General features: G+C 40.5%; 1 protein-coding gene across 1 annotated transcript in view; it reads right to left on the bottom strand.

The window, feature by feature from the left end:
* Positions 1–8071: 8071 nt before the first annotated feature.
* Positions 8072–24829, bottom strand: part of SLC38A1 (solute carrier family 38 member 1) — a 72058-nt gene continuing 55300 nt past the window's right edge. The window contains exons 6-17 of the mRNA XM_007463829.1: positions 23792–23865; positions 22245–22337; positions 21857–21938; positions 20795–20877; positions 19368–19426; positions 19130–19246; positions 17802–17881; positions 14603–14703; positions 12037–12155; positions 11374–11515; positions 11174–11271; positions 8072–9357 (exon numbers count right to left, since the gene is read on the bottom strand). Coding sequence (XP_007463891.1) covers positions 9256–9357; positions 11174–11271; positions 11374–11515; positions 12037–12155; positions 14603–14703; positions 17802–17881; positions 19130–19246; positions 19368–19426; positions 20795–20877; positions 21857–21938; positions 22245–22337; positions 23792–23865 — 1150 coding nt within the window. The 3' untranslated portion in view covers positions 8072–9255. The remainder of the gene's footprint in view (positions 9358–11173; positions 11272–11373; positions 11516–12036; positions 12156–14602; positions 14704–17801; positions 17882–19129; positions 19247–19367; positions 19427–20794; positions 20878–21856; positions 21939–22244; positions 22338–23791; positions 23866–24829) is intronic.

Here is a 24829-nt window from a genome sequence, read left to right as displayed (position 1 = left end):
GTCTTTAATCTACAACTCAGTGGACTCTGCTTTTATAAAATGAAGTTAAACTCATTCAACTTCCCTCTGCCTCCAAATTAAAAAGCTCTGAGTTCCTTTACTTTTTCACAGCAATAGAGTTATTTGCATAGTTTCCTTTCTACCAGTATATAGTTGGAAAAATTGTGTATCAATTCCTTGTAATATCATGTTTGTGAATGATGCTCATTTAATCAAATACCTCTAAGGAACAAAGGTTGATTTTACTCATAAAGCCAATGCCTACAAAACCATCCCAGGAAAGCTGGCCTAGTACCATCCTTATAGATGGTGAGAAAGGGCACTTCCTGGAAAGGCAGGATCCTTAGCAAATTTGGGGGGAACTCAAATGGAGAGGAATTCATCCAAATCTCTAGACAGCACAGGTGAAATACGGTGGGGTTTCTTGGGCTTGCTTTCCTAGCCTTGAGCTGGCAAATAATGAGACTTTTAAAAGGGCAATTCTGTGCTCCAATAGCTGTTCAATACTGCATGCCTCCGGATTTGCAAAGCAAACCCAAGAAAGCCTATGTGGTTAATTAACACCTGCTGCACCTATGCAAATCATCAGGCCAAACCTAATGAGGCCAGCCTTCTTTTTTAATAACCAAGAATAATCTTTGAGATTTTTATGGTCGAAAAGCAGAAAGTTATTAGGAAAATCGGAAAGCATTTGAAAATTTGAAAGGAGCAACAAAAATTGTTGGGTTTACTACCTATGTAATACTAGTTGTCTCTTCTGAGTTATCTGATTCTAAATGAATATTGCTTTCTTTTTTTTGCCTTTGTGCTATTTTATAACCCAGTAAATTGTAGAAAATTGATAGGGACAGAAATGATTATTGCCCAGAGAAGCAAATGAATTCTGATGGAGATGTAATTGATTTCCCTCTGTGGAGAAGGCCAGCTTTTCATCTATTAGCAAATTCATTTCAGCATCCCTGACTGCTCATATATGTGTCTGTTCTTTGAATTCTCCTTTGAACCATTCTAAAACACCTTAATTGTTCCTTTATTAATAATGAACTAGGGCTTCCCTGGTGGCGCAGTGGTTAAGAACCCACCTGCCAATGCAGGGGACACAGGTTCGAGCCCTGGTCCGGGAAGATCCCACATGCCGCGAAGCGCCACAACTACTGAGCCTGCGTTCTACAGGCCGTGAGCCACAACTACTGAAGCCCGTGTGCCTAGAGCCTGTGCTGCACAATAAGAGAAGCCACCGCAATGAGAAGCCCCATGCACCGCAATGAAGAGTAGCCCCGTCTCACCGCAACTAGAGAAAGCCCGCGCACAGCAACTAAGACCCAATGCAGACAAAAAATAAATTTAAAACAGAACAAAAAATAATGAACTAGATATTTTGACACACTTTGTATGAGTCATATTTCTACATTCGTAAAAAAAGAGACATATTTACCTGTGTGTTTTAAAGTCTTTAATATATATGAGCATTTTTTAGATATAAGGGGCAATACAAGAATATAGCTTTATTATCTTCAAAAAGCTAGTCATTTTCCCACCATTTATTGAGTAACCCTTATTTTCCCCATTAATTTGAAAGGCCACTTTTCTCATGTTATTTGTGTTCTCTATTATGATCTACTTATTTCAGTATAAATCTGTTTTAAGTGTTACTGCTTTATAATACATTTTGATAATTTGGCAGGTTATTATGATGTTGCAGTAACCCTACCAAAGAACAGAGTGTCCTGCCAATTTGGATTAGTCTAAAATTTAAACTAAAGAAAGATAAAACATTGGCATACTAAAAATTGGCTCCATTATTTGGGCCTCATCAACCCCTTCCAGACTGGGCTAACGAGACAGAGCCGAATTATAAATCTAGAAGGTAAGCGAGCAGGTTTTCTGAGTTGCAAAGTAATCAGTAAGTCCATAGTTTATTCCATTTTGGTGGGGTAGAATAACGTATACCCAGACAATTATGCGTAAAATAGGGCAGAAGAGAACAGTATTAGCAGACACGCATGGAACTAGTGGAAGTCAGAACCATCAAAACCACAGCAGGACCAGACCTTCTGATTTATAACGAAACCTGCTCATATTCTCAAGCCTTTTGCACGTATGCACTTTTACAACTGCTTGGGTTGGAAAGTGATGACGACTCACACCCTTTGTCCCTGGGGTTTTGATTAATTAAGAAATAGAAACAGGAGGCACATGAGGATAAAAGTATCAGCCTTCTTGCTAATGAAGTCAGATTGGAGTCCACAGCTTGGACTCCTGGGCCCCAAATTTCCACCATGAGATCCACACGGGCGCCAAGGTGTGCCCTGTCTCCTGGGCAGCCCAGGGAGAGTCGAGAGCAGCCTCACAGCCAGTCATACCATGAAGGCCCAGGTCGTTCATGCACTAACCCTGTCCACAGAGGAATTTGGATATCAGACTATGGTCATCTTGCCATCTTGGCCTGATAAAACTTTGCTAAGATCATGGGGAGGAGCCAGTGATGGACATGGAAATGAGGCTGCAGGAGCTTTCCCCTCAATAGTTCCTGGAGAAATGGAAGTGTCGATAGGATTTCCTTTTTTTTTTCGCGGTACGCGGGCCTCTCACTGTCGTGGACTCTCCCGTTGAGGAGCACAGGCTCCGGACACGCACACTCAGCGGCCATGACTCACAGGCCCAGCCGCTCCGCGGCATGCGGGATCCTCCCGGACCGGGGCACGAACCCGTGTCCCCTGCATCGGCAGGCGGACTCTCAACCACTGCGCCACCAGGGAAGCCTGGATTTCCTATTTTATGGGTGGTTGCAGTGTGGGTAGAGGAAGACTAGAGTCCCTCCCACAAGATGGCACAGAAATTGATATTCATAAAGATGAACCTGAGTTTAAGAAGAAAATATTATGCTCAGCCTACTCTGATTGCAAAGGATGGAAAAGATGTAATGTGCTTCAGATCAGATAGATTTCTATCGGAAGTAATTTTTAAAGTTTGGGCACCTGAATATAATCTTCCATGAACTCTCGGTGTCCCAGAACACTGACAAACGTGTCAAATCTGTCTCCAACGATCCCAAATAGTGTGTAAGTACCTAAATACCTCCCTTTTTAGTACTGCACCCTAGAAGAACGAAGACAAAAATTCATAAATACTTTTATTCCACATTTTTAATGTTTAAAAACTATGTTAACAGAGCAGTTATAGAACAGAACTTCTTACATGTCTTTATTTACACCACATCCTGGGAGGGGGGGAAATATGTGTTTGATCAACCATGAATGGCAAAGTTTTGTGACTTGTGACTCACTTAAATCATCCATCTGAAACTCATTTACAAGGATTTTACATTAATAAAACAGTGGTGTCCTACACGCACTGGACTTAGATGAAGTCTAAAATACACTGAACTCTAGTGAGCGGATTACATACCAGCGATCAAGATTCAAGAGTTTTGGGAAAAAGTGACTTAACACAGTCTATGTTGGCGTTGACACTGAAAAGAAAAGGCAATCATGCAAGACTTGCAAAAGCTTGATAAAATGGGTTTTTTTCCCTTTCTTTCATATTTGTGCTCATAGTTAATATTCAGGTCTTTCCCCCCTTTCAGAAATCCCAAAATTTGGGAGATGCAGCAATTTTGAAAAAAAAAAAAAAACCCAAAAGCCGTTCTCCTTCCCAACTTCTGTTTTCATAAATGCTGTGTAGTGGTATCAGTGTTAACGGTGAAACAGCATTATGAAGGAACAACTCGTTACTTTGGGTATATCTATTTCTATACGGCAATAATTTGGGTCTAAAATGTTCCTTATTTGTATCTCAGAGGACTAGCTTTGAAATAATTGATCTTAATACCAGTATAAGAAATCAACAAAACTATTTCTCAGACATTTCTCTCTCTAAACAATTAAGTAAGACTTGTAGGTTCCAAGTTTACATTGAGAGAACTATGTTACCTGGGAGAGAATGTAAATTTTTCTAATTCCCAAACAAAACTGCTAATATCTATGAAAACATTCTTGATATGCAGATACTAGCGACTTCTATTTCAATGTGGATCAACAACTGCAAAAATATACAGCCTCCTATTTATTTACAATATATTTACATACAAATGAAGTATTTCTTACAATAAGCCTCAACTGCATAGATTCTTCCTTTTAAAAGCACAAATTCAAGCCTGTATGCACATGGGCCCAGTTTCACAGTCCTTCCTCCAAGAAAATCCTAAAGAAGATCTGAGCCTTGTGAATTTTCCATGTTTTTCAAGAACTTTCCCTTTAAGATTTAGTGGTATTTTTCAGTTGTCAGCCATCCCATCCCCAGTTTGTACCTGAAAGCCTTAGATAACTACAAATAATTCACCGTGTGTATTTTAGAGGAAGTGTATTCTGCTGCTAAAAGATTCTCAGATCTGTCATCTCTAAGGAAACATTCATTAACATCGTTAAATGATGCAGTCTCAATCGTCTTTATTTTGAAAGGGGCTAGAAGATTACTGTGAACTGGAATGGAGGAATTACATTCTTAAAGTTTACACCCTTTCTAAGCCTCATGCCACTTACACTGATAAACAGAGGGGAACTGATTGATGGCTTTTGCACTAAGGCATAAAATCATGTATCTGATCATTTCACTGACCTCTGCCCCACTCCCACCCCAACAAAACGTGCTGTCCAGCACTCTGATCCACTGAAACTGAGCCGAGCACTAATCTTTTCGGAGCAGTTTGTAGCCCCTCATGCAGTGCAGCACTTTCAGCAGAGAATTCACTTTAAAGGGAGGACAGGATTGATCGCCATACACTGAACCCAAACATTCTGGAGAACTTACTCCTGACATGAATTCAGTATTTCCTCTGAGATTGCATTTACAAACGGTATATCATCTAATTCCTTTCAAAAAAGAAAGAAAGGAAAAAAAACACCCAAACCCCAAACACCTCACTTTTATCTCTTCACAGCTGCCATAACTGTAATCTTATGGTGTGTCAGCCCGCGCGAGCCCCGCTTACAATGATGCACCTATACCAGCATTTCCAGTGGGAAGAGGGCTGAGACGAGGCCCCTTCCTCCCCTCCTTAAGTCCTGCTTCCCACTTCTTGTCTGTGAGTCCTAGGAAACACCCTCAGAGAATTATGGGCAGGACTAATGAAGAGGAAAAGGAGAGACGAACTGGCTCACTGGCAGGGCTTTTTAAAACACGGTTTGCGGGCTTCCCTGGTGGTGCAGTGGTTGAGAGTCCGCCTGCCGGTGCAGGGGACGCGGGTTCGTGCCCCGGTCCGGGAAGATCCCACATCCCGCGGAGCGGCTGGGCCCGTGAGCCATGGCCGCTGAGCCTGCGCGTCCGGAGCCTGTGCTCCGCAACGGGAGAGGCCACAACAGTGAGAGGCCCGCGTACCGCAAAAAAAAAAAAAAAAAGAAAGAAAAAAACAAACAAACACGGTTTGCTGGGCCTCCACCCTGAGTTTCTGATTTTACTGGGTCTGGGGTGGGGCCTGAGAATGTGCATTCCAACGAGTTCCCAGGTGATGCTGCTTCTGGTCCGGGGATCCCCTCTTTGAGAACCACTGGCTTGGAGGCTTGACGCCAACTCCAGAAAGAAGCCAATTCTGGGGTAACTGTCTGAGGTGTCCTCTGAAATACCGTGACACCTTACCACAGCCCTTTGTCCACCCCAAGCCCCATGGCCATGACCCATGGATGCCCGTCTCAACAGGGTCTGCAAATGTAAAAAAGGAGAAGTGGGTAGAGAGCTTTTTTACCCCCCATTTGATTACTGGGCAGTTAAACCATGGTTTACTAGCACTAAACCCATTAAAAGTGCTGTGTGCTGGCTTCCATGACTGGTATGTGGGAGAAGCTATGCCGTGGCATCCTTTTTGGTAGCGGGAGGGAAGGAGACGAACTCCGGAAGTAAGGGGTCCTACAAATAGAAGCAGGCAGGCCAGGCCTGAGACCCCAGAGAAAAGAAAGGGTAGCAGCGGAGAACGTCCCTGGCGGTTTACGGCCCATGGGAGGACCCTTCATCCTCCGTAACCCTCCTCCTACCATGAGGTCTCTGGTGGCCCTGAGCTTGGTCCCCCTCCTTCGCTGGAGACCTAGCTTCAGGCCACCCTGGGCACCTCTAATTGGTGGTGTGTGACTGGAGTGGGCAATCCAGATTCCACTAACAACAAGTGAGGGATTCTTGGCAACTCTGAACAAATACCCCCCAGAAACAATATTATATTTAGTGCGTAGTTCTTTAGCAATCTTGTTATATTATCCTATTTCAGCTAAACTATGGGCTTAGATCATTTTCTCTAGCTGGTCTGGGGGGCCTAGCCATCATGTATAACCTGGTTTCTAAAGGAAAATGCATTCCAGGTTGCAAACAATTGACAGTTTTACAACATGATCTGCTTACAAACTGGGGGCTGCCCGTGCCTAACAAGACTGGACTTCTTTCCCATATATACTTTGCAACCCCACTTCCAGTAAGTAACATGAAGGAAACTAAGGATTTACAGTGTGCTGTGTTATTATAACTAGAGAACAGTTCATAATCCAAAGTACGAAGCTGGCACTGTTCACTAGTGCTGAGATCCTATCTACCAAAGGAAAACGTGCTGTTCCCAAAGGCTAAGGTATAATATTCGTTAGTCTACTCATTTAGCAGAAAAACGTCTACATCACTTGACTGTGTTATTTAAATTCTACCTAACATCTGTGGTACGTGTATTTTTGGCTACCGGTTCACTGTTCTGAATAAGAAGAATAAGGGCAGTACACTTTACAGCTAATCCCACACAAATGATGTAATTAGTCCGTGATATTTGACCAATTACAGTAGGGTCTATTATATTCAGTCAACAATAAACTTAGATAAACATTACAAAGAAGGTTTAAAAAACCTGTAGTATCACAGACATTCACAACAATGTGCATCCTCTAAATAAGTATCTTTTAAATAATAATAAAAATCCCTTGTCCTGACACGTAAAATCCAGAGATCCAAAAATATCACTACACATCCCAAGAGCTAATGATCACCTTCTAAATGGACTCTGTGGGCATAAAATGAATTGTTACAAATTAATGAAGAAAATAGAAAGCAGCATAATATAGCTTGCAGGCTAAATTTGTAGTTTTTTTAATGGAGGGTCATCCACTCTCTGGCTATTTCATTATCTGGTGCCCTGGACAGCTCAAAGGGCCAGCCAACTTGTTTTGTTGAGTTTCTCTCCTGCTCATCTAACATGGAAGACACTGCTGAGAAGGACAGAGATGGCTGTGGATTTTACTAGGTTAGGAATTCATACATAGGTTGGTACTCATATCTAAACACCTGAACTCTGACCTAATGTGCACGTTAATTCTGGAGCATTATGATAAAAGCTATGATGATCCCACTAAGAAATGCAGGAAATAACTTCTCCTTTTCCCCCGAGAGGATCACGAGAAAGTGCTCTGATGCCTGCGCTCTCTATGGGACATTAGTCTGTAAAGGGAAGGGGACATTTCTGTGTTACTCCCGGTAAGTGTGGAGGCCTCTGGGGGTCTCAGTTGGGGAGGAACAGAGCCCAGAGCTAAGTGCCTGGAAACTCTGCCAAGAGTCTGCGGTTAGAGGCCACTTATCTCTGGATAAGAAATCTGTGCTTGGTGAACTTACGTGTCTGTGGAATTCAACTAGGATGCAGATAAAACACAAGCCCTGTTTCAAGTGACCAGCTCACAGGGTACACACACTTCTTACTGTGTGATACGGACAATCCAATCATAGGTGATGGCCCAGCTCAGGCGGAGTGCGGTGCTGGGTTTCTATACTGTCTCCCATGCCTTTCCAAGCTACCTTGTCCCAAACTCTCTTCTTTTTTCAGCCTCTCTGTAGTTTCCTTCACTTGCTTTAGGAGAGGGGCTGGGGTAAGAGTGTGAGGCAACTCTGTCCTCCTGTGTGATTCACGTCAGGCGGGCAGTAACGGCCCACCCTTGACTAGGGGCGAGAAGAGAGACGGCACAGACGCCAAAGTCCCCATCTGGGGGAAGAAAGGTACACAGTGATTTCATCACGTGTTCTTTTCAAAGACCATCTCTGAGGGCTCGTTTTCTTTTTTCAAGACTGGATGGATGGTTAATGGAGAAGAAATAGGAATGAGGCTTATTTAAGGTACAAAAATCTTATATTTGTAATAACCTAAATTTATAGATATAAAACAAGTCTTTTAAAGACCCCCCTAAGGTACCCAATATAAAACAGGAATTACTTGTCCTAGATCATCCTTGGTTAGATACACATGATTCTCTGTGCAAAAAGCTGGTGGACATGAGTAAAAGCTGCTGGGTTTGTAATTTAAGAAAATGGTTTTCCCCCTTCAACAATACCGATGCAGGGCTGAAGGCTATCTGCATCTGAGGAATATTTCCTTAGGCATTTTGGACTATCTTTTTGTAGGACTCTTGCTTCTCAATTTGTTACAAAGGTATCATGGGTCTTCCCCAATAGAAGTTGACGCAGCTTAGAGTAACTCTGACATAAATTGTCAAGGGGGAAACAAAACGTCATTTGCTAGATTACCCAGATGTGTAGATTAGTATGTTTACCAAGGTAAGAATCATTCCCATCCCCTTCCCAGCTGAGAACAGTCGCCAGAGAATATCTCTGCACAGAGTGGGATGCAGTGCCAGCGAGGCCATGGGCTGCTGAAGCTCGGCTGCCAGGTGATCAGAGCTGCCTCAAATATTGGGCATCCTCTGATCCGGCAAGGGTGCGCGCCCTGTGACTCTCACATGATTATCCCTATGTGCTATGTTAACCAAAATAGGCAAATTATTTACGAAACCATTTTTTTTTCTGTAAAGCAAAATAAATATATACAATTCAAGATTCTTTTCTTTTCTAAAAAGGTACAGATATTATAAGCTGAACATCAGTAGGAAAATTATGTCAGAATCTGGATGTGTAATAAATAAACATGATGGATGATCATGTCTTCCAAGTTCTAAGAGACGATGACATCACAAAAAACAGAGTTAGGAAAGTGAAAAATAACTGATTGTGAAAAGTACTGGAAAATATGATTGCGTGCAATTTGGAACAAAAGAAATCCATAATCCTTAAAATTGATCCCCAATCTTGGAGGGACATGAACCATGATAGAAACAGGTCTCTGTTTTGTTACCAAAGTGTTATTCCATTGTGTATCTTGTAAATTTCTGTTTGCTTCTGTAAACTTGCAAAGGATGCAGATGAGGGCTTGCTGATGAGTGGTAACTTGACTGTTTCCTTTTCCATCTGGTCTCAGTGGCCCTCATCACCACTTGATGAGCAGGCCCAGTCGTAGATAACCAAGGGAATGCTGACCAGGGAAAACACGACCCCCAGACCCAAGAAAAGGGCAGCCTGGAGTGACAGAAAGGCAACGGTTATTTTCAGGGAAGCAAACATTTCCCACACATACCAGGGAAAAAACAGATATGCTTCCCCTCTCTTTTTGAGTCCCTCTGTATTTGGAGTTTGTTACAACTATTGCCGAACTGTGAGAATCTTTCTAAAACTGTGTGCATCTGATTCTCCAAGGATGGGAAACTAGGAAAAACCAGCTATCAGAACCATCCTCTGCATTCTGTCCTTTGACTTCACAGTCACCTCAGAGTGAATCTGTTCTACAGCTGACGGTATCCTCACTGCTTCTTTCAGACTAAGACGACAACCAAAAAAAAGAATGGGCTTAGAAAGCATACAGGTCATTTCATTACTCTACCAACCAACCTAGGTTATCGCTGGCAGGCAAACATTTCTGTCTGAAAAAGTGTTAAAAGGATATCAAAAAGAAAAGTAAAAAAAAAAAAAAAAAAAAAAAAAAAAAAAAAAAAAAAAAAAAAAAAAAAAAAAAAAAAAAAAAGAAAAGTAGATTTGATCAAGTGAACATAGGAAATGGGTATCCAAAACGAAGTTATTTCAAGGGTTGATAAAGGCCACAGGAGGCAGGTGACTAACTCTAGAATCTGGAGAACTCGAGATTATAAACTGCTTGGAAGGACGAAGCATCATGAGAGCCAGGGGGGCTGGACTAGTGTCTGGATGGGGAGACAGAGGTAAGGGAAGGGGAGAAGGTGGAGGGTGGCATTGGGAGGGTTGCACACAGGCTCACCATCACCGGTCTGGTGTAACTCCCACTGGGTCCCCACATGGACTGGATCCCTTGTCTAATGCTATTTGGTAGATCCTCCTAGCAGTTTTAAAACGGGAGCAGGGTTGGAGAGGCCCAGAGAATTCACGGGCAGTAGGTCTCCATCATTGTCAGACTTAATCTTAGTTTACGTTACTGCTGTGCCAGAGTGACTGCTCTTCCTCTCTGTCCTCATGAAGTCCCCACTGGTCAGATCTAGAAGGACTGGGGATTTATGGCTTTAGGGATAATCCTGTTGGGGAAGCAGATGCTCTACCAGCATCAACACTGCTCCTCCTCAATGCACAGCGATGATCCCGCATGCCTATATCTCGCATCCGGGTCTGTTGACTCAGGTAACATGTGGATTGGAGTGCTTACACTATCTGGGAGGGCGGCTGAGAAGCCTTCTCCGAAGCCAAACATAATGGTGCTCCAGAAGGTACTCATGTAGCAGCCACTTCACCCCTGCTTCCCTCACTGTCTCCAAGTGCACCACCTTCAAGATGCCTTTGAACTTCACCAGACCTGGAAACAAGAATCCCAATACAGAACGGTAGTTTCTGAATCCAGGTCTGCTGCTCCAAAGCATTTCTGTCAAATCCTAAAAAGACTCTTTGCACTAACTCAGCCATTTAGATTAAGGCATTACAGGTTCCCTGGGCTGTAGCATGGAGTTACAGGACTAGGAATTGTACCGAAACAGCAGACTGCATAAAATCTTTGAGCCTCTTTCCACCTCAGGTCTTGCTAAAGACAAGGCATTACCCTACAGAGACACAGGATGATAAACGTCTAATCTTTCAGTTGGCCCTGCCCTCGCACAGCAAAATAAGGCACAGTAAGAGCAAAACCTGAAAATATTTTGAGGGAATAGAGAAGATTTGGATATGATATTTTAAATTTCCCAAATGGGCAAACACTAGGACTGCTGCCTACTTTTGAGATCCCTAAAAGTAGTATTAGTTGGTGGAGATGGACTATTTATTTGATGTATTTCAGTGAAAAGCTCATCAGAAAAATGAGAGTGGCTGGCATGAGACGTACCCAAATTCGTTGAGTTCCTTTATCTCCATCTTGGCTTGTGATTTTTAAATAAAGAGATGAAGGAAGAATGAAAATAAGCATATTAGCAGACGTAACTCCTGAAAAATAAGGAAAAACAAAGTTTGAGGTTGTTATTGTGAAGCCTCAGGTTTCTAAACAGCTATTGTAAATAGAATAAGCAGAAAGTCAGAAAGCCATACCTACGACTCCAAAAATATCCTTCATGGAGGGTATGAAGATCACCAACAAGTTGATAATAACCAGGAGTATGAAGGTCACCAAGACATGACGACATAAATTAAACTTTGTTTTCTTAGCCAGTTCAAATAAAGAAGAACGAACCTGCAGGAAAAGAAAACAAAAAATTCCGTAATGCCCACAGCATGCTGCCTTTCACATCTCTCAGCAGTGACTGAAAGATTGGTGCACAGGCATTTGGGACATGTTTTGTCACACCTAGTGAGTTTATAGATAGCTTTAACGGTTTGGGAAGCAGGGGGGCTTGACTTAAGATGGGAAGTCTTTTTCTTTACGAACAGGTAGTTTTCTTTTGCAGGGGGATAATTTCTGTTTTATCTATGACGGAGTGTTCTCTTCTGGTTCTTCTGTATTCCCCTGTCATGGATGACTGGGATTCAGACAGTCTATCTACATTTCTCTATAAAGAGGACGGACAGATAAATTAGAACGAAGATTCGTTCCATCAGAAGGTTACCCTAACTCACTGATCCCACTTTTTTTGCAAAGAGCCTTGGGATCCTTCGTTGATGCAGTCTCAATGATGCAGGAGAGTTCCCTGCAGCAGGCTTGCTCTGCAAGGAGACCTCAGCTTTTCTCAAGTTGCACTGAGGCCTTTTACTCACCGTGAAAAATAACACCGGCACCGTGAGGATGACAGCGACAATGACAGCCAGCCGCACCGTCAGGATGAGGATGTCATCTTTACTCTGATACTTGTGGAGGAGGTCCGAATGCACATTTTCTAAAACGAGGGAAACGTAAGAGGGTGTTAAAACAAGACAAAAGCACATCACGGAATGATGGGTTTTCTGAGCCACAAAGAATTTGTAAACTAAAGGGCAAGGAAAGCAATGTTCTGGGTATCGAAGTGTCTATTCACAATTTATAAAGTTGAAAAGAAAAATCGCCTGTGTGAGATGGGCACCCCCTGTCCACACATACCTGTAGCAAAAAGGAATGTACAGTAATCACTAGAAGTGGGGCGCTTAATTTACACTACACTAAACCTAAGAGTAAGTTGGGGGTAGAAATACCATATGGTTGAAGCACAAAGCCCTTCTTCATCTAGATTCTCCCCGACTTGGTGCCACTCATCAAACAGCACCGAATAGCCTCACTCTCGCTAAGTGGACTGCAGGCCCCCCGGGGCCACTTTCAAACCCTCCTCTTATAACTCAACGTCCAAGCGGCAAAGGTACCCATGGAACTTCACCATGGTGAAGTTCATCATTCTTCTCTTCCAGGTATCTTTTCCTCATAAAAAAAGTACTTAGCTTATACACCACTTTGAACTTTTTCTCAACTCTGAACTTCAGAAAGTGTCATTTCAAAGACAACCAAAGCTAGAATGGCAGCCACTGAGAGCAAGAATGCTCACTCGTGTCTTTTTTATCAATGACTTTTGAGCAGTTAGTTGTGATTTGGGTATGCTTGTGAGAAGAGGTGAGCTCAAGGTCCTGCTACTCTGCCATCTTATCTCCAACTCGAAAATGCTCACTCCTTTGACGAAAGATAGTTTCCCTCCCTTCTCAAGGTTCAGGGTGTGGAATCCCAATTCTAGTCTGGGCCAGAGATTGGTCTCAATTTTAGAAAAAGGGCCCCAGGCTATAATAAAAATCTCCTTAGTTCTAACTTCCTTGATTCAAAATTCATAACCATCTAAAAACAGCTGAGTTTTTTCTTTGACCTAAGAGTATGAAAGTGTTTGGTATTCTATTCTATGTGGGAAAAAAATGGATTTGCCAAGAAAAATCATAGCTTGAACAAGGTTGCAGTGACCATTCAACTAACATTAGGCTCTCTCTCTCCCTCCCTTTACCCACCCTAATCCCTGCAACTCTGCAGGAAACTTAAGAACACCATCTTTATGCAGAAATTAAATGTCGTATTTATGGACTCACTAGACAATGCTATTCTCTATCGCTTGTGAGAATGTTAATAAGGGAATTCCCTGGCGGTCCAGTGGTTAGGACTTGGTGCTTCCCTTCCTCTCTAGGATGAATTGATCATCTCCAAATGTGTTTAAATTTTGAGACATTTGCGTTTATGGAAACAAATGCCCCCAAGAAATATTATTTAATAGAGAATGTGAAATTTATGTATTTAAATTTATATTAGGTCCCAAAGTATGATAATGAAAGATGTTAAATAAAGCTGCAGGATGACTGGAATAGAAGAGGATGAAGAAATGCTAAAAGAAGGTAAACTATTCATACAGGGTCAATAAAGGTTACAAACGAAACCTTGTTCTTTTTCAGATTTCATTTCTTTTAACTTTCTATGTCACTGCTTCAAATCCTTGCAAGGTTCCACCTGCAGCTGAACAATCAGGTGCTTTATTTCTATTTATTTATTTATTTTTGCGGTACGCGGGCCTCTCACTGTTGTGGCCTCTCCCGTTGCGGACGCGCAGGCTCAGCGGCCATGGCTCACGGGCCCAGCCGCTCCGCGGGATGTGGGATCTTCCCGGACCGGGGCACGAACCCGCGGTCCCTGAGTCGGCAGGCGGACGCTCAACCACTGCGCCACCAAGGAAGCCCCAGGTGCTTTACTTTTTTTTTTTTGTGGTACGCGGGCCTCTCACTATTGTGGCCTCTCCCGTTGCGGAGCACAGGCTCCGGACGCGCAGGCTCAGCGGCCATGGCTCACGGGCCCAGCCGCTCTGCGGCACATGGGGTCCTCCCGGACCGGGGCACGAACCCGTGTCCCCTGCATTGGCAGGTGGACTCTCAACCACTGCGCCACCAGGGAAGCCCTGCTTTACTTTTAATTAATGCAGAGTGTCATGAGCGTAGCACTCTACTCTTTCTCACTTTCAAAATCTGTCTGTCTCTCTTTTCTATTAATGGAATCTGACCCAGTTCTCAACAGCAATTAGGAAAGCCTTCTCTGATTATAGTTTTAAACTTTCCTCAGTAAAGGTGGCGTGCTGATAAAATGCAATTTCTTTTAAGGACAGTATTAGGAGAAAAAATTACAGTATATTGTTTCAGTAATTATTCTATTGTGCAGTCTGCATGAAAATGTAAAGGAACCACTGCCATTTGCTTTAAATAGAAGAAAAGATCAGCAAAGTCAATGGACAGGTTTGCTGCTTTTTGGGCTACCATATTAAAAGTTATTTTGATATTGATTTTTACTAATTTACTTACTAATACCTATATTTATGTACTGACAGAAGGTACTTACCATAGAATGTCAAGTAGCCAAAAATGGCAGTCAAGAAATACATAACAAACATGGCGAAAAAGGAGATATTTGAAACCATCTGCATCTTCTTCTGTGATCGACTAAAAACAAAGATAAAGGAATTTGAAAAATTAAAAACCACATTACTGAATGTAAGCACCAGTGTTAACACTGAAGAATAGAACTTAACTTTCTATCAGGCTGGGGCTGACCTGACCACCTGAAATTACCCCCAGCAAATATGCCAGTTTATAATAACTTCTTTTACACCAAATGGGTATTGTGAGAGAGACAGCCATGTAATGAACAATCCCTTGAATGTTCTTCCCCATTCTTTTGAAAGAATATCAAGTTCTCATCTGTAGAGCAAAGAGTATTTTTTAACATTTGTTTGATACTATCTGTACACTCAGCATGCACAGGAAAAAGGCAGAATAAATTCCAAAGCTGTTCTCTCAGCTCCGGGCAGAGCTACAACTTGACCTCGGTGTTCAGTTGCTAAAGCTGCTATTTAAGTTCCGGTTTTCCCACTGAATAGCCCCAGGGAAGCCTGTTTGTCTCCAGAGCAATGAGTGCCTAAGAGCTCACAGCTGGGATAATGAAGGGCTCTCTCTTTCTCTCTTAGGTTAAGTTTACTCTGGGAGTTTGCATGAACCTCTAAGTTTCTTTAACTGCCCAAACAATTAATCTACAAGACTTGTACTCAACAGTCGACCACCAACAGTCACAACATTTGATTGTGTCATAAAAGGCAGTATGGAAAACGAGAAAAATTGAGAAGTACCCACGTGAGGAAGTTACAAACTAAAAGCTGAACTATTAAATTTAAAAGATGCCAAAGACGTATTTAAACACCCTAAATATAAGGTCATAAAGTAAGCCTGATGAACACATAGATAGGTAGATGTAAATACTGATATTTCAAAGTTTACTGATATATCAATTAAATATGAAAGAGGAAGAATAATGAGTGAATTCAATGCTAAATAACATTATCTTTATTTTTGTCTCAAAATGGAAACAGCTATATTGTGTATCTTTCTGAGTCTGAGACTATACCATGATGCCTACTTCAAGAAACAAGAAAAATCTCAAATAAACAATCTAACCTGACACCTAGAGGAACTAGAAAAAGAAGAACAAACAAAGTCCAAAAGAGGGGAACAAAGATCAGAGTGGAAATAAATGAAATAGAAACTAAAAAGACAATAGAAAAGATCAATGAAACTAAGAGCCGATTCTTTGAAAAGATAAAGAAAAATGACAAGCCTTTAGCTAGACTCACGAAGAAAAGAAGACAGAAGGCCATGATAAATAAAATCAGAAACAAAAGAGGATAAATAACAATGGATACCACAGAAATACAAAGGATTATAAGAGAATATTATGAAAGCTATATGCCAACAAATTGGGCAACCTAGAAGAAATGGACAAATGCTTAGAATCATATAACCTTCCAAGATTGAATCATAAAGAAATAGAAAATCTGAATAGACTGATCACTAGTACAGAGATTGAAACAGTAATCAAAAACCTCCCAAAACACAAAAGTCTCCAGGACCAGAGGGCTCTCCTGGTGAATTCTACCAAACATTTAAAGAAGATTTAATACCTATCCTTCCCAAACTCTTCCAAAATTTTGAAGAGGAGGGAATGCCTCCTAACATTTTATGAGGTCAACATCACCATGATACCAAAACCAGACAAAGACGACACACAAAAAAATTGCTGGCCAATATCTCTGATGAACACAGATGCAAAAAATCCTCAACAAAATACTAGCAAACTGAATACAACAATACATCAAAAGGATCATACACTGTGATCAAGTGGAATTTATTCCAGGGATGCAAGGATAGTTCAACATTCCCAAATCAATCAATGTGATATACCACGTTAACAAAATACCCACTTACGATAAAAACTCAATGAAGCGGGTAGAGAAGGAACATACCTCAACATGATAAAGGCCATATATGACAAACCCACAGCTAACATCATTCTCAATGATGAAAAACTGGAAGTTATCTCTCTAAAATGAGGAAGAGCACAAGTGTGCCCACTCACACCACTCTTATTCAACCCAGTATCGAAAGTTCTAGCCAGAGCAATTAGGGAAGAAAACGAAATAAAAGGCATCCAAATTGGAAAACTGTCCCTATTTGCAGGTGACACGATTTTATATGCTGAAAACCCTGAAGACTCCACCAAAAAACTATTAGAAATAATAAACAAGTACAGTGAAGTTGCAGGGTACAAAATCAACATACAAAAATCTGCCATGTTTCTGTATGCTAAAGATGAGCTAGCAGAAAGAGAAATTAAGAAAACAATCCATTTACAGTTGCAACAAAAAGAATAAAATACCTAGGAATAAAACTAACCAAGGAGGTAGCTACAGAGAATAGAGTAGTGGTTACCAGAGGGGAAGGGGCTGGGGAAGGACAGAATGTGTAAAGGGGATCAACTGTATGGTGATGGATGGAAACTAAATTTTTGGTGGTGAGCAGGATGTAATGTATACAGAAGGAGAAATATTAGGTTGTACACATGAAACCTATGTAAGGTGTAAACCAGTTACCTCAAAAAAAGACACTATGCTATGACGACTATTTTTATGTGGGAAGTCTGATAACAATAGGCTAAAAAGAGAACCCATGAGGGAATTTATAAGCAGGGCTTTCGTTTTCTCTAACAGCAATCAAAAAAAAATCCATATAATCATTGTAATAGTTTGCAATGAACAACAATATTCTTTTGTCCAGTTTGTGGTCTTAACATTAATTTCTTCCTGCCTGATTTACCAGCCTTTTCTAAGTAAACCAAAAGGCAAATCAGATGCAGTGTATTTAGTGGCTCACAGATGGGTATGAAGATTACTATTATCCACTTGCAAAATAATCATAAGTAACATAAAGCAACACAAATACTTGAACTCTCTTGAGTAATACAGAATTTGAAAAACCAAATTAACAAGAAAAAGCCCACAGAGTAAGCCACTTTATACATTTATGGCCAAAATATACTGCAGGTTTGTGATTTTTCTGGCTCAAGAATGGCAGAAAGAAAATGTTGAAGCTGGGTGATGAGTCAGCGGGGGTTCATCATATGAGTCCATTTATTTTAAATACAGTACTTGCCTATTAATGAGGGGCCCTAAAATGATTCAGTTTGCAAAAAAATGAAACAAATTTCTTACTCTTTAAGCTCGCTGTAAATTGGCAGGACAGACGGGTGGCAGACAAATGCAAATGCAATTGTTGGTAAAGCGTACACGGTCTATTTGAAAGAAAAAATATAAATGTTACGGAAAGGCATTTTTACCATAAAAATTGTACAGCTCCAGTATTTCTGAGCCGTCTTTTCATCTGACAGCCCTTCAGAATCCCTGGATTATTTGGTTATTAGGAGAGCTTTGGTATCGAAATAGGAGCAGCTTCTCTAAGAGAGCTTATCTAGCTTGAGACATTAGGCACTTGGCAGAGAGGGGTTCTAGAGCTGGGCTCACCCACAGTGTATTTTACAACCTCCAGGCACTGCGTCATCCCGTATTTATGTGGCGCTAGCCGGTTACATAGCACTTTCCTACATTATTTCACTGAATCCCCACAGCAACCCTGAGGCAGACCAGTGCTGTTCTCCTGACTCCCTCCAAGACAGGCTAGGCAACACGCCCAGAACTTCCACCTCCATTTTACTGCTCTTTGCACTATATAGGGTGCATCAATCAGACTTAAATATGGCATCTAAAAAGAAAGTTACTTTCTAAAAAGAAAATCACTTCATTGCTTTGGCTGTATCCTTGAGAGTTAAAAGACAGAAAGAGAGAGAGAACGAGCTAAATTAGTTTTCTTAGATAAGGTTTTTTAAAACTCCCAAATTCAATATAGTAACTTCTTATGCAAAAAGAACTTGGCAGAGAAGGAGGGAAAAGTAACATTTCTCATGCTCTAATTTTGCCCAAGCACTGTACCAGGCACATTCTAACAAAATCCTGTAAGATACAGAATAGAATAGTTATTTTACAAATGGGGTTGATAATTTGCCTGAGGATTCAAATCCAAGCCTGACTGGTTCCATAGTCCATCATTTCCCAATATGTCATATGAATGTTCCTTAAGTGCCAATTTGTGGTGGTGCCTGTATTTCAACTGTACATGCTGGGGAAGTCTGAGGTGTCCCTTTCTGTCACCACAAGATAAGAAGCAGTGGGCTAAGGATGTTAGTTATTAATTTGTTTTTAAAGATCTACAAGGAATAACAGAGCTGAGACAATTATCCAGAAAGAGGTTTTCCCAGGGAATACTTAAGGCTGTCCTACACATAAACTGGGTAAAAGGGGGAATGAAATATACAATTTGTATATTTCTCCAAGGTCCCTAAATGGATTGTGGCAGTTGGAAGCAGTGATACAGTGTTCTTTTGAGAACAAACACATCAAAGACAGTTTAATCAAAAGAAGTCTGAGAAATACAAATGCCCTTAGTAAAAACGCTTGTTTTTATATTTAAAGGATAAGAAACTTACCTTTGAATTGAAGGTAACATATTTTGGCGTACACATGTCAGCATTTGTTGTATTAGCACTTATTGTTGAATTTAGCTCTGGAACAATGCAGGGAATTTGAAATTTCTTGTATATAACCTAGTATTAAAAAATAAAGGAGAAACAATCAGACTTTATCAAGTAAAGCCAAATAATGCACAATTATTACATAGCATCATACTACAGCAAAACCAAGCCAACCATTTCAATCAGCACTTACCACAATTAGGAAAAAAACCATACAGCTCAAGGAAAATCCACTAGTATAGCCAAGATAGCCTAAAAAAAAAAAAAAGAATTATTATTATTTCATCCATCACCTCTTTCAATGCATTATTTCAAGCATAGTTTGGGGTTCCAATAGTATTCATACATGCTAATATTAATACAAGATTATTTGATAGTGCTATACCTTACTTGGCAAAATAGTGACTTTAAATTAAAACATTAGAGCATTATGTGTTTTGATTCCAGTTCTTCCTGGCACACTAGATAGAGAACACAGATTCCCAGAATCCAGGGGAAAAGACCTTCCCAAATTTGGCCATAGGTCTCTATTGCTGTACTCGGATGGATTCCTGTGGCCAAATCCCATTTACTCCTTGATCCATTCAATAATTCCTGATTATGCACATATTGTATAAACACTGAATATACGCAGAGGAGAGGAAGTGGTTTCTAGGGAGAAACTGAACACCTGAGGATCTCCACCTTGCTCCCCTTGGAATGCCTGGGAGATCTCCAATCACCATAATCTCCAGAAAGGCAGAGTTCAGTGGTCTCTGGGGGCTGCACTATTCTCACCCCTTCTCCACTTGCACTGAAAAGAGCTACATGTATATACACAGAAAAGCTTAAACACAGACTCAGAAACCAGATAATTAAGTAGCTTTAAAAAAAATCTACTTATAGGTCTCACAGAACAGCTACAGAGGCTTGGTATTTTTCATACAAAACAAAAAATTATGGTTAGCAATCATTTTGGGAAGAACGTTAAATGTCTGCCTTGAATGAGCCCAGAATGAAAGGAAATGCATTTCAGAGGCTTTGGACTGGACGGCAGTCTGGCTGCATTATTCCACACACGAAATGTCCATAACATCAGGGACCCTGGCCTCCAAATACACACACACAAAAATGTCAAAACCAAATGGATATGACTTAGTGATTATCTACCACTTTTGACTTTTTGCTTCTCTCTCTCCCTTCAATGAAGCAAATAATTGAGACCGGTTAGACTCTGATAATTTAAGAGTGATTCATAACACTTTGGAGTAAAAATATAAGCAGCTTTCTGTCTTGATATCAGATGTGAAATTCTGCTCATCTAAATAATCAGAGTATGTAAGACCTTGTATGAGGAGAATTCCATTTCCTGGACTTTGTGCTTTTGGACAGAGCACCGTCTGTTGCTGGTCCCAGGACCTCCCTTCTTCCCTCCACGGCTTAGTAGAGGGATTGCTTAGGAAGTCACATACCAACCAGTGTTTTTATCCCATGTTAAAGTCAAGCCTAATTAATACTTGTAATTTATCACTCATTTAATCTTTACCCTACAAGTGAAAGCAGAGGGCAAAGTTGTTCCTTTTTATTAGGTTTCTGATTCACCTGGGTATTGTAGAGACTATGAGAAAAGCAAGCTCTTACCTAAGTTCTTCAAGAGACACAGAGGGAGAATTATGCCAAAGGTAACTACCACCACCAGAAGGCGGCCATCCACGTACCAGGCTCTGAAAGGCATGTTAAGCGGTTAGGTCACATTTTCTTAGAAAGTGACTTTTCTTTCCTCACACGTAAAATTTCACAGTACTTAAACTTTGTTAACTATTACTAATGTTTACCATTAACTTTTATCATTATTCAGGTTTATCCAACCACTTTGACCCAACCACTAGTCACTTACTATCATCTCTCTCCCCAGGCAGCAGAAGAGATACTGCTTTCCCCCTCACTCCCACTGGCTAAGCGTGCCTTTCCTCTGAATTATTTACATCGTTTCAAAGCTGAATGCACACATTATGTTCTGTCAGATTACAACTTCTCTTATCGATTATTTAAAGAGAAAGTTCCTTTCTGTTTTGCTTGGCTAATATCATCGAAAAGCAAGTCACCACAGGTAGCCATTGCTTTCTCCCTAATCCCTTGTATTTGACCTTGAATCCTGATGAAAGAACACTAGGAACTCTGGTTTCTACGATTCTCCCTTGAAAGAAAAGTGAGAAACTAAGACTGACGAGAACTGTTAAACAAGAGGTAGTCAAAACACAGGATGTACTAAACGCAGCTGCAACATTTTCCAAGGTTAGCTGCATCTTTAATGAGGTTGGCTCACGTCAGTTCTGCTCCCCAAATGCTCTGTCCCTTCTTTAAGGAAGAGACTCGGGTCTTAATCTTGCTTGTTCCACTTCTGTGTCAAAAATACTCCACATCTGTTCTATTTCATAGAAACTGGATGTAGATTTCAAGCTCTTGGGAAATTGCAGCACCTAGTATTTACAGCATGACCGATGAATCTACCTTTTAAATGCTCAGATTCAAATGGCTCTGCCAGCTTCCTTCATTTATATACCCCCAGAAACAACAAACCAAGAAAAAACAGCCTAGGGAAAACTTTGTTTCTGCAGTCCTCATAAAACAAAAACGTTGGTTAGCCCACATTTCAATTAAAAGCATTTTAGTTATCTCACAAACAACAGGTCTATAACTTACGAAAATGTCTCTTCCTTTCCCATTAGGAACTTTATGGCAGAGGGTAGTTCATTTTTTACTATGAAGAGGTAGCTCAGCATTGCTAGAGGAAAATGAGAAGATTTTTAGAAAGAGGATACTGAGGCTCACGTTGCAAGCTATATAAAAGGTCACCAGCCTGTTCCTAGACTAACCTTCAATAAGACACAAAGACAGCTGTAGATGCTGTCCCAGTATCCTTGGTTGTTAAGTGACTACTGTCTCTGCTGCACTTTCCAAGTGCCCTTTTAGCAATGAGAATGATACTGCTTGAATTATGTTAAAATTCATGTGGCCACCCAACCACCAGGATTAGAAAGAAATAATAATGTTCACAACATTAATGCATAGAAAAACACGATCTTTTTACCTCCAGTGTTCTGTAGGGAGGTGGCTCCAAAGATGACAAGTTTCCCTGTGGTGCCAAAGACCTGTTCTCCCAGCTTTTCATAAACCATGCAGCCTGTTTAAAAACCACAGTTGAGAACAGAAGAAATGACAGAGTTCTCTATGTTAAAAATAGCCAAGATTTCATCATTCTATTGATGATTCCCCAAGTTATTGTGTCTTTATCAAAAATCACACAAATAGCCTTCTTGGCTTTGCAAGGGTTAAGGCATTCTCATTACAAAACAACCCCTTGACATTTTTAAATGTCAGACATGACCACCATTTTTTCTTTTTCAGGTTGGCTACAAAAGCATTGCAAACAAACGATGAGGTCATAAGACTTATTTGTTTTACTGTCTCAAAAGTCTCCCTACTTTACTGGGGGGGAAGTTCCCACTCTGATCTTATTCTCAGGTCTGGTGTGTATCATTAAAATAAAAATTTGACTTAAAAATAAAAATCCTGATGCTTGGGGAGAAAAGTTCCTTTTGAATGAATTACCTGAACTGATTAGGCTAACAAGGAATTATCTTAGTAATATTCCAACAATGCCTCATGGGTCCTAAATATAGTAACAAGCTTAGAAACATGTAATAACCACGACATCAGAATTCTGACCTTTGATAAAATTTAGTTCAGGGATTTGCAACTCACAAAAGAGTGAAGCAGATAACTCTGTCAAGAGAATAATTTGGCCATAGCAAAATTCTAAAGTGTTCAACGGGCTCATCTCAATAAATACTAAAATGTTAAACCATTCATTTAAGGAAATGGGTTTATATTTCTTTGTTACAGTTCAGCTCACGTTTTTCAAAAGGTTCACAGGAAGCAATATGAGTCAGACTATAATTAAACTTTTGTTTATTCTCTCATAAGACTGGTGTTTAAACTAGACAATGGTTAGATCTGCAATTTATTAGAAAATGTTCCAGTTAAATGGAGTCATCTACATACAGTAATAGTCGGCCAATGTGGTTTTAGCTAAAGTAAAAGTCAAAGTATTACAAACATAATCCAGTGTCCCAGGAACAGAAAATAAACACTTCAGGTATCACACTGCCCAGAGAACCTGAAGTCTTTTCACAGCACACTCACTCCCACATTGCATTGGGAATCACATTTTCTCCTTGGAATATGCACGAAAAGGAATGAAAGCTCTGTTTACTTTTGAAACCTTGGAGGCTATAATATAAAAACATGGGAGCCTTGGTCTGATTTTATAAAGACCTAAGGAAAAAGCTGAGGCCTTTAAAATGAAGTCATCTTAAACTAGAACAGCAAGTATAATTGAGGGTTCTCTTTAAATGGCAATGTTATTTGCTCATTGTTCATAACAAGTTAACTTATATGTTGCTCTATCTACTTCTCTAGGTAAATTCCTCTATAGGTCTTCCAGTGAGGACAGGTCAAAGTACTGTTTTTCTTTAATAATCAAGTTGCTGAACAGGGAGAGTATCATTTGTTCACAATATCACCATGAGAATCAATTATCCTGGCTTTACAAAACTAGACATGCTATCAGCTTACCTGTTTCCTTTGAACAGATCAACAGAAGGTTGATTGAATATATAGACAGCAGTGTTACTGAAGTCAAAAGTACCCTAAAGCAAAGAAAATAAGTCTTGTGATAACTATAAAGAACACAGACCCTGACCTTACATTGCACTGGGTTGGCCAAAAAGTTCGTTCAGGTTTTGCGTAACACGTTACGGAAAAACCCGAATAAACTTTTTGGTCAAACCAACAGAAAGGCCAAGGCTGATTTATATGTTATATGGTTAACGCTATTCATTGACAGGATCCAGATACTGGAACCTATCAGTCACACCCTCCTTAAGATCCTCAATAAAAACGTTCTACCAAGTAAAGAACTGCTCATTAGAATGTAACTCCAAGAATTTAAATGCTTTGTAATCCTAAGTGTAAACAGAAATAGCTTTCTGGGATCATTTCAGTTGAGGTGACTTTAAAACAACATTGTGAAAGAAAGCTTTTGTAGTCTATGGTGCACTTGCTGTGACACCCCCATGAGGAAGTGTGAGAAAGGGGGGTGAGGGTGGGAGTGGGGTGAGTGGGGATGTTGAGGGAAAGGCTTGCAGTGACCCTTAGGTCCAGGACCACGTGACTGTGGGCACCTTGCTTGATGTCTCCCATCCCTCGCCTGTAACAGAAGGCCAAACGGTGTCTGGGTTCTTTCCACCTAATTACTCTATGGCTATCTTTGAATCCATACATTAGACCACCGAGATAATTCACTTTTTTTTTGCACCCGGTTCCTCTTAAAATAATAATAAGTTTCCCTCTCTTAACGGATGGGAAAAGTTTGACAATCAAGCGGAATGAAAAGACTTTGTTGAACGACGAACTCATGTTTTTGTTTTAGTACATCTGGCTCATTATCAAACCTTCCTCGAGAAAAAGCAGTTAGAATGATGTGGGAGATGGCATAGATTATTTCTGAATCATTTGGTTAAAACAGACCTAAGAATTGCAAATAAAGCTTATTTATTTAAAGAACTAAACTCCAGTCCCCTAGATAAGACCACTCACTTCCTGATGTAGGGA

This window comes from Lipotes vexillifer, unplaced genomic scaffold (assembly GCF_000442215.2).
Source record: "Lipotes vexillifer unplaced genomic scaffold, Lipotes_vexillifer_v1.1 scaffold1587, whole genome shotgun sequence".
Lineage (NCBI taxonomy): Eukaryota > Metazoa > Chordata > Mammalia > Artiodactyla > Lipotidae > Lipotes > Lipotes vexillifer.
This window is presented reverse-complemented; position numbering and strand designations above follow the sequence as displayed.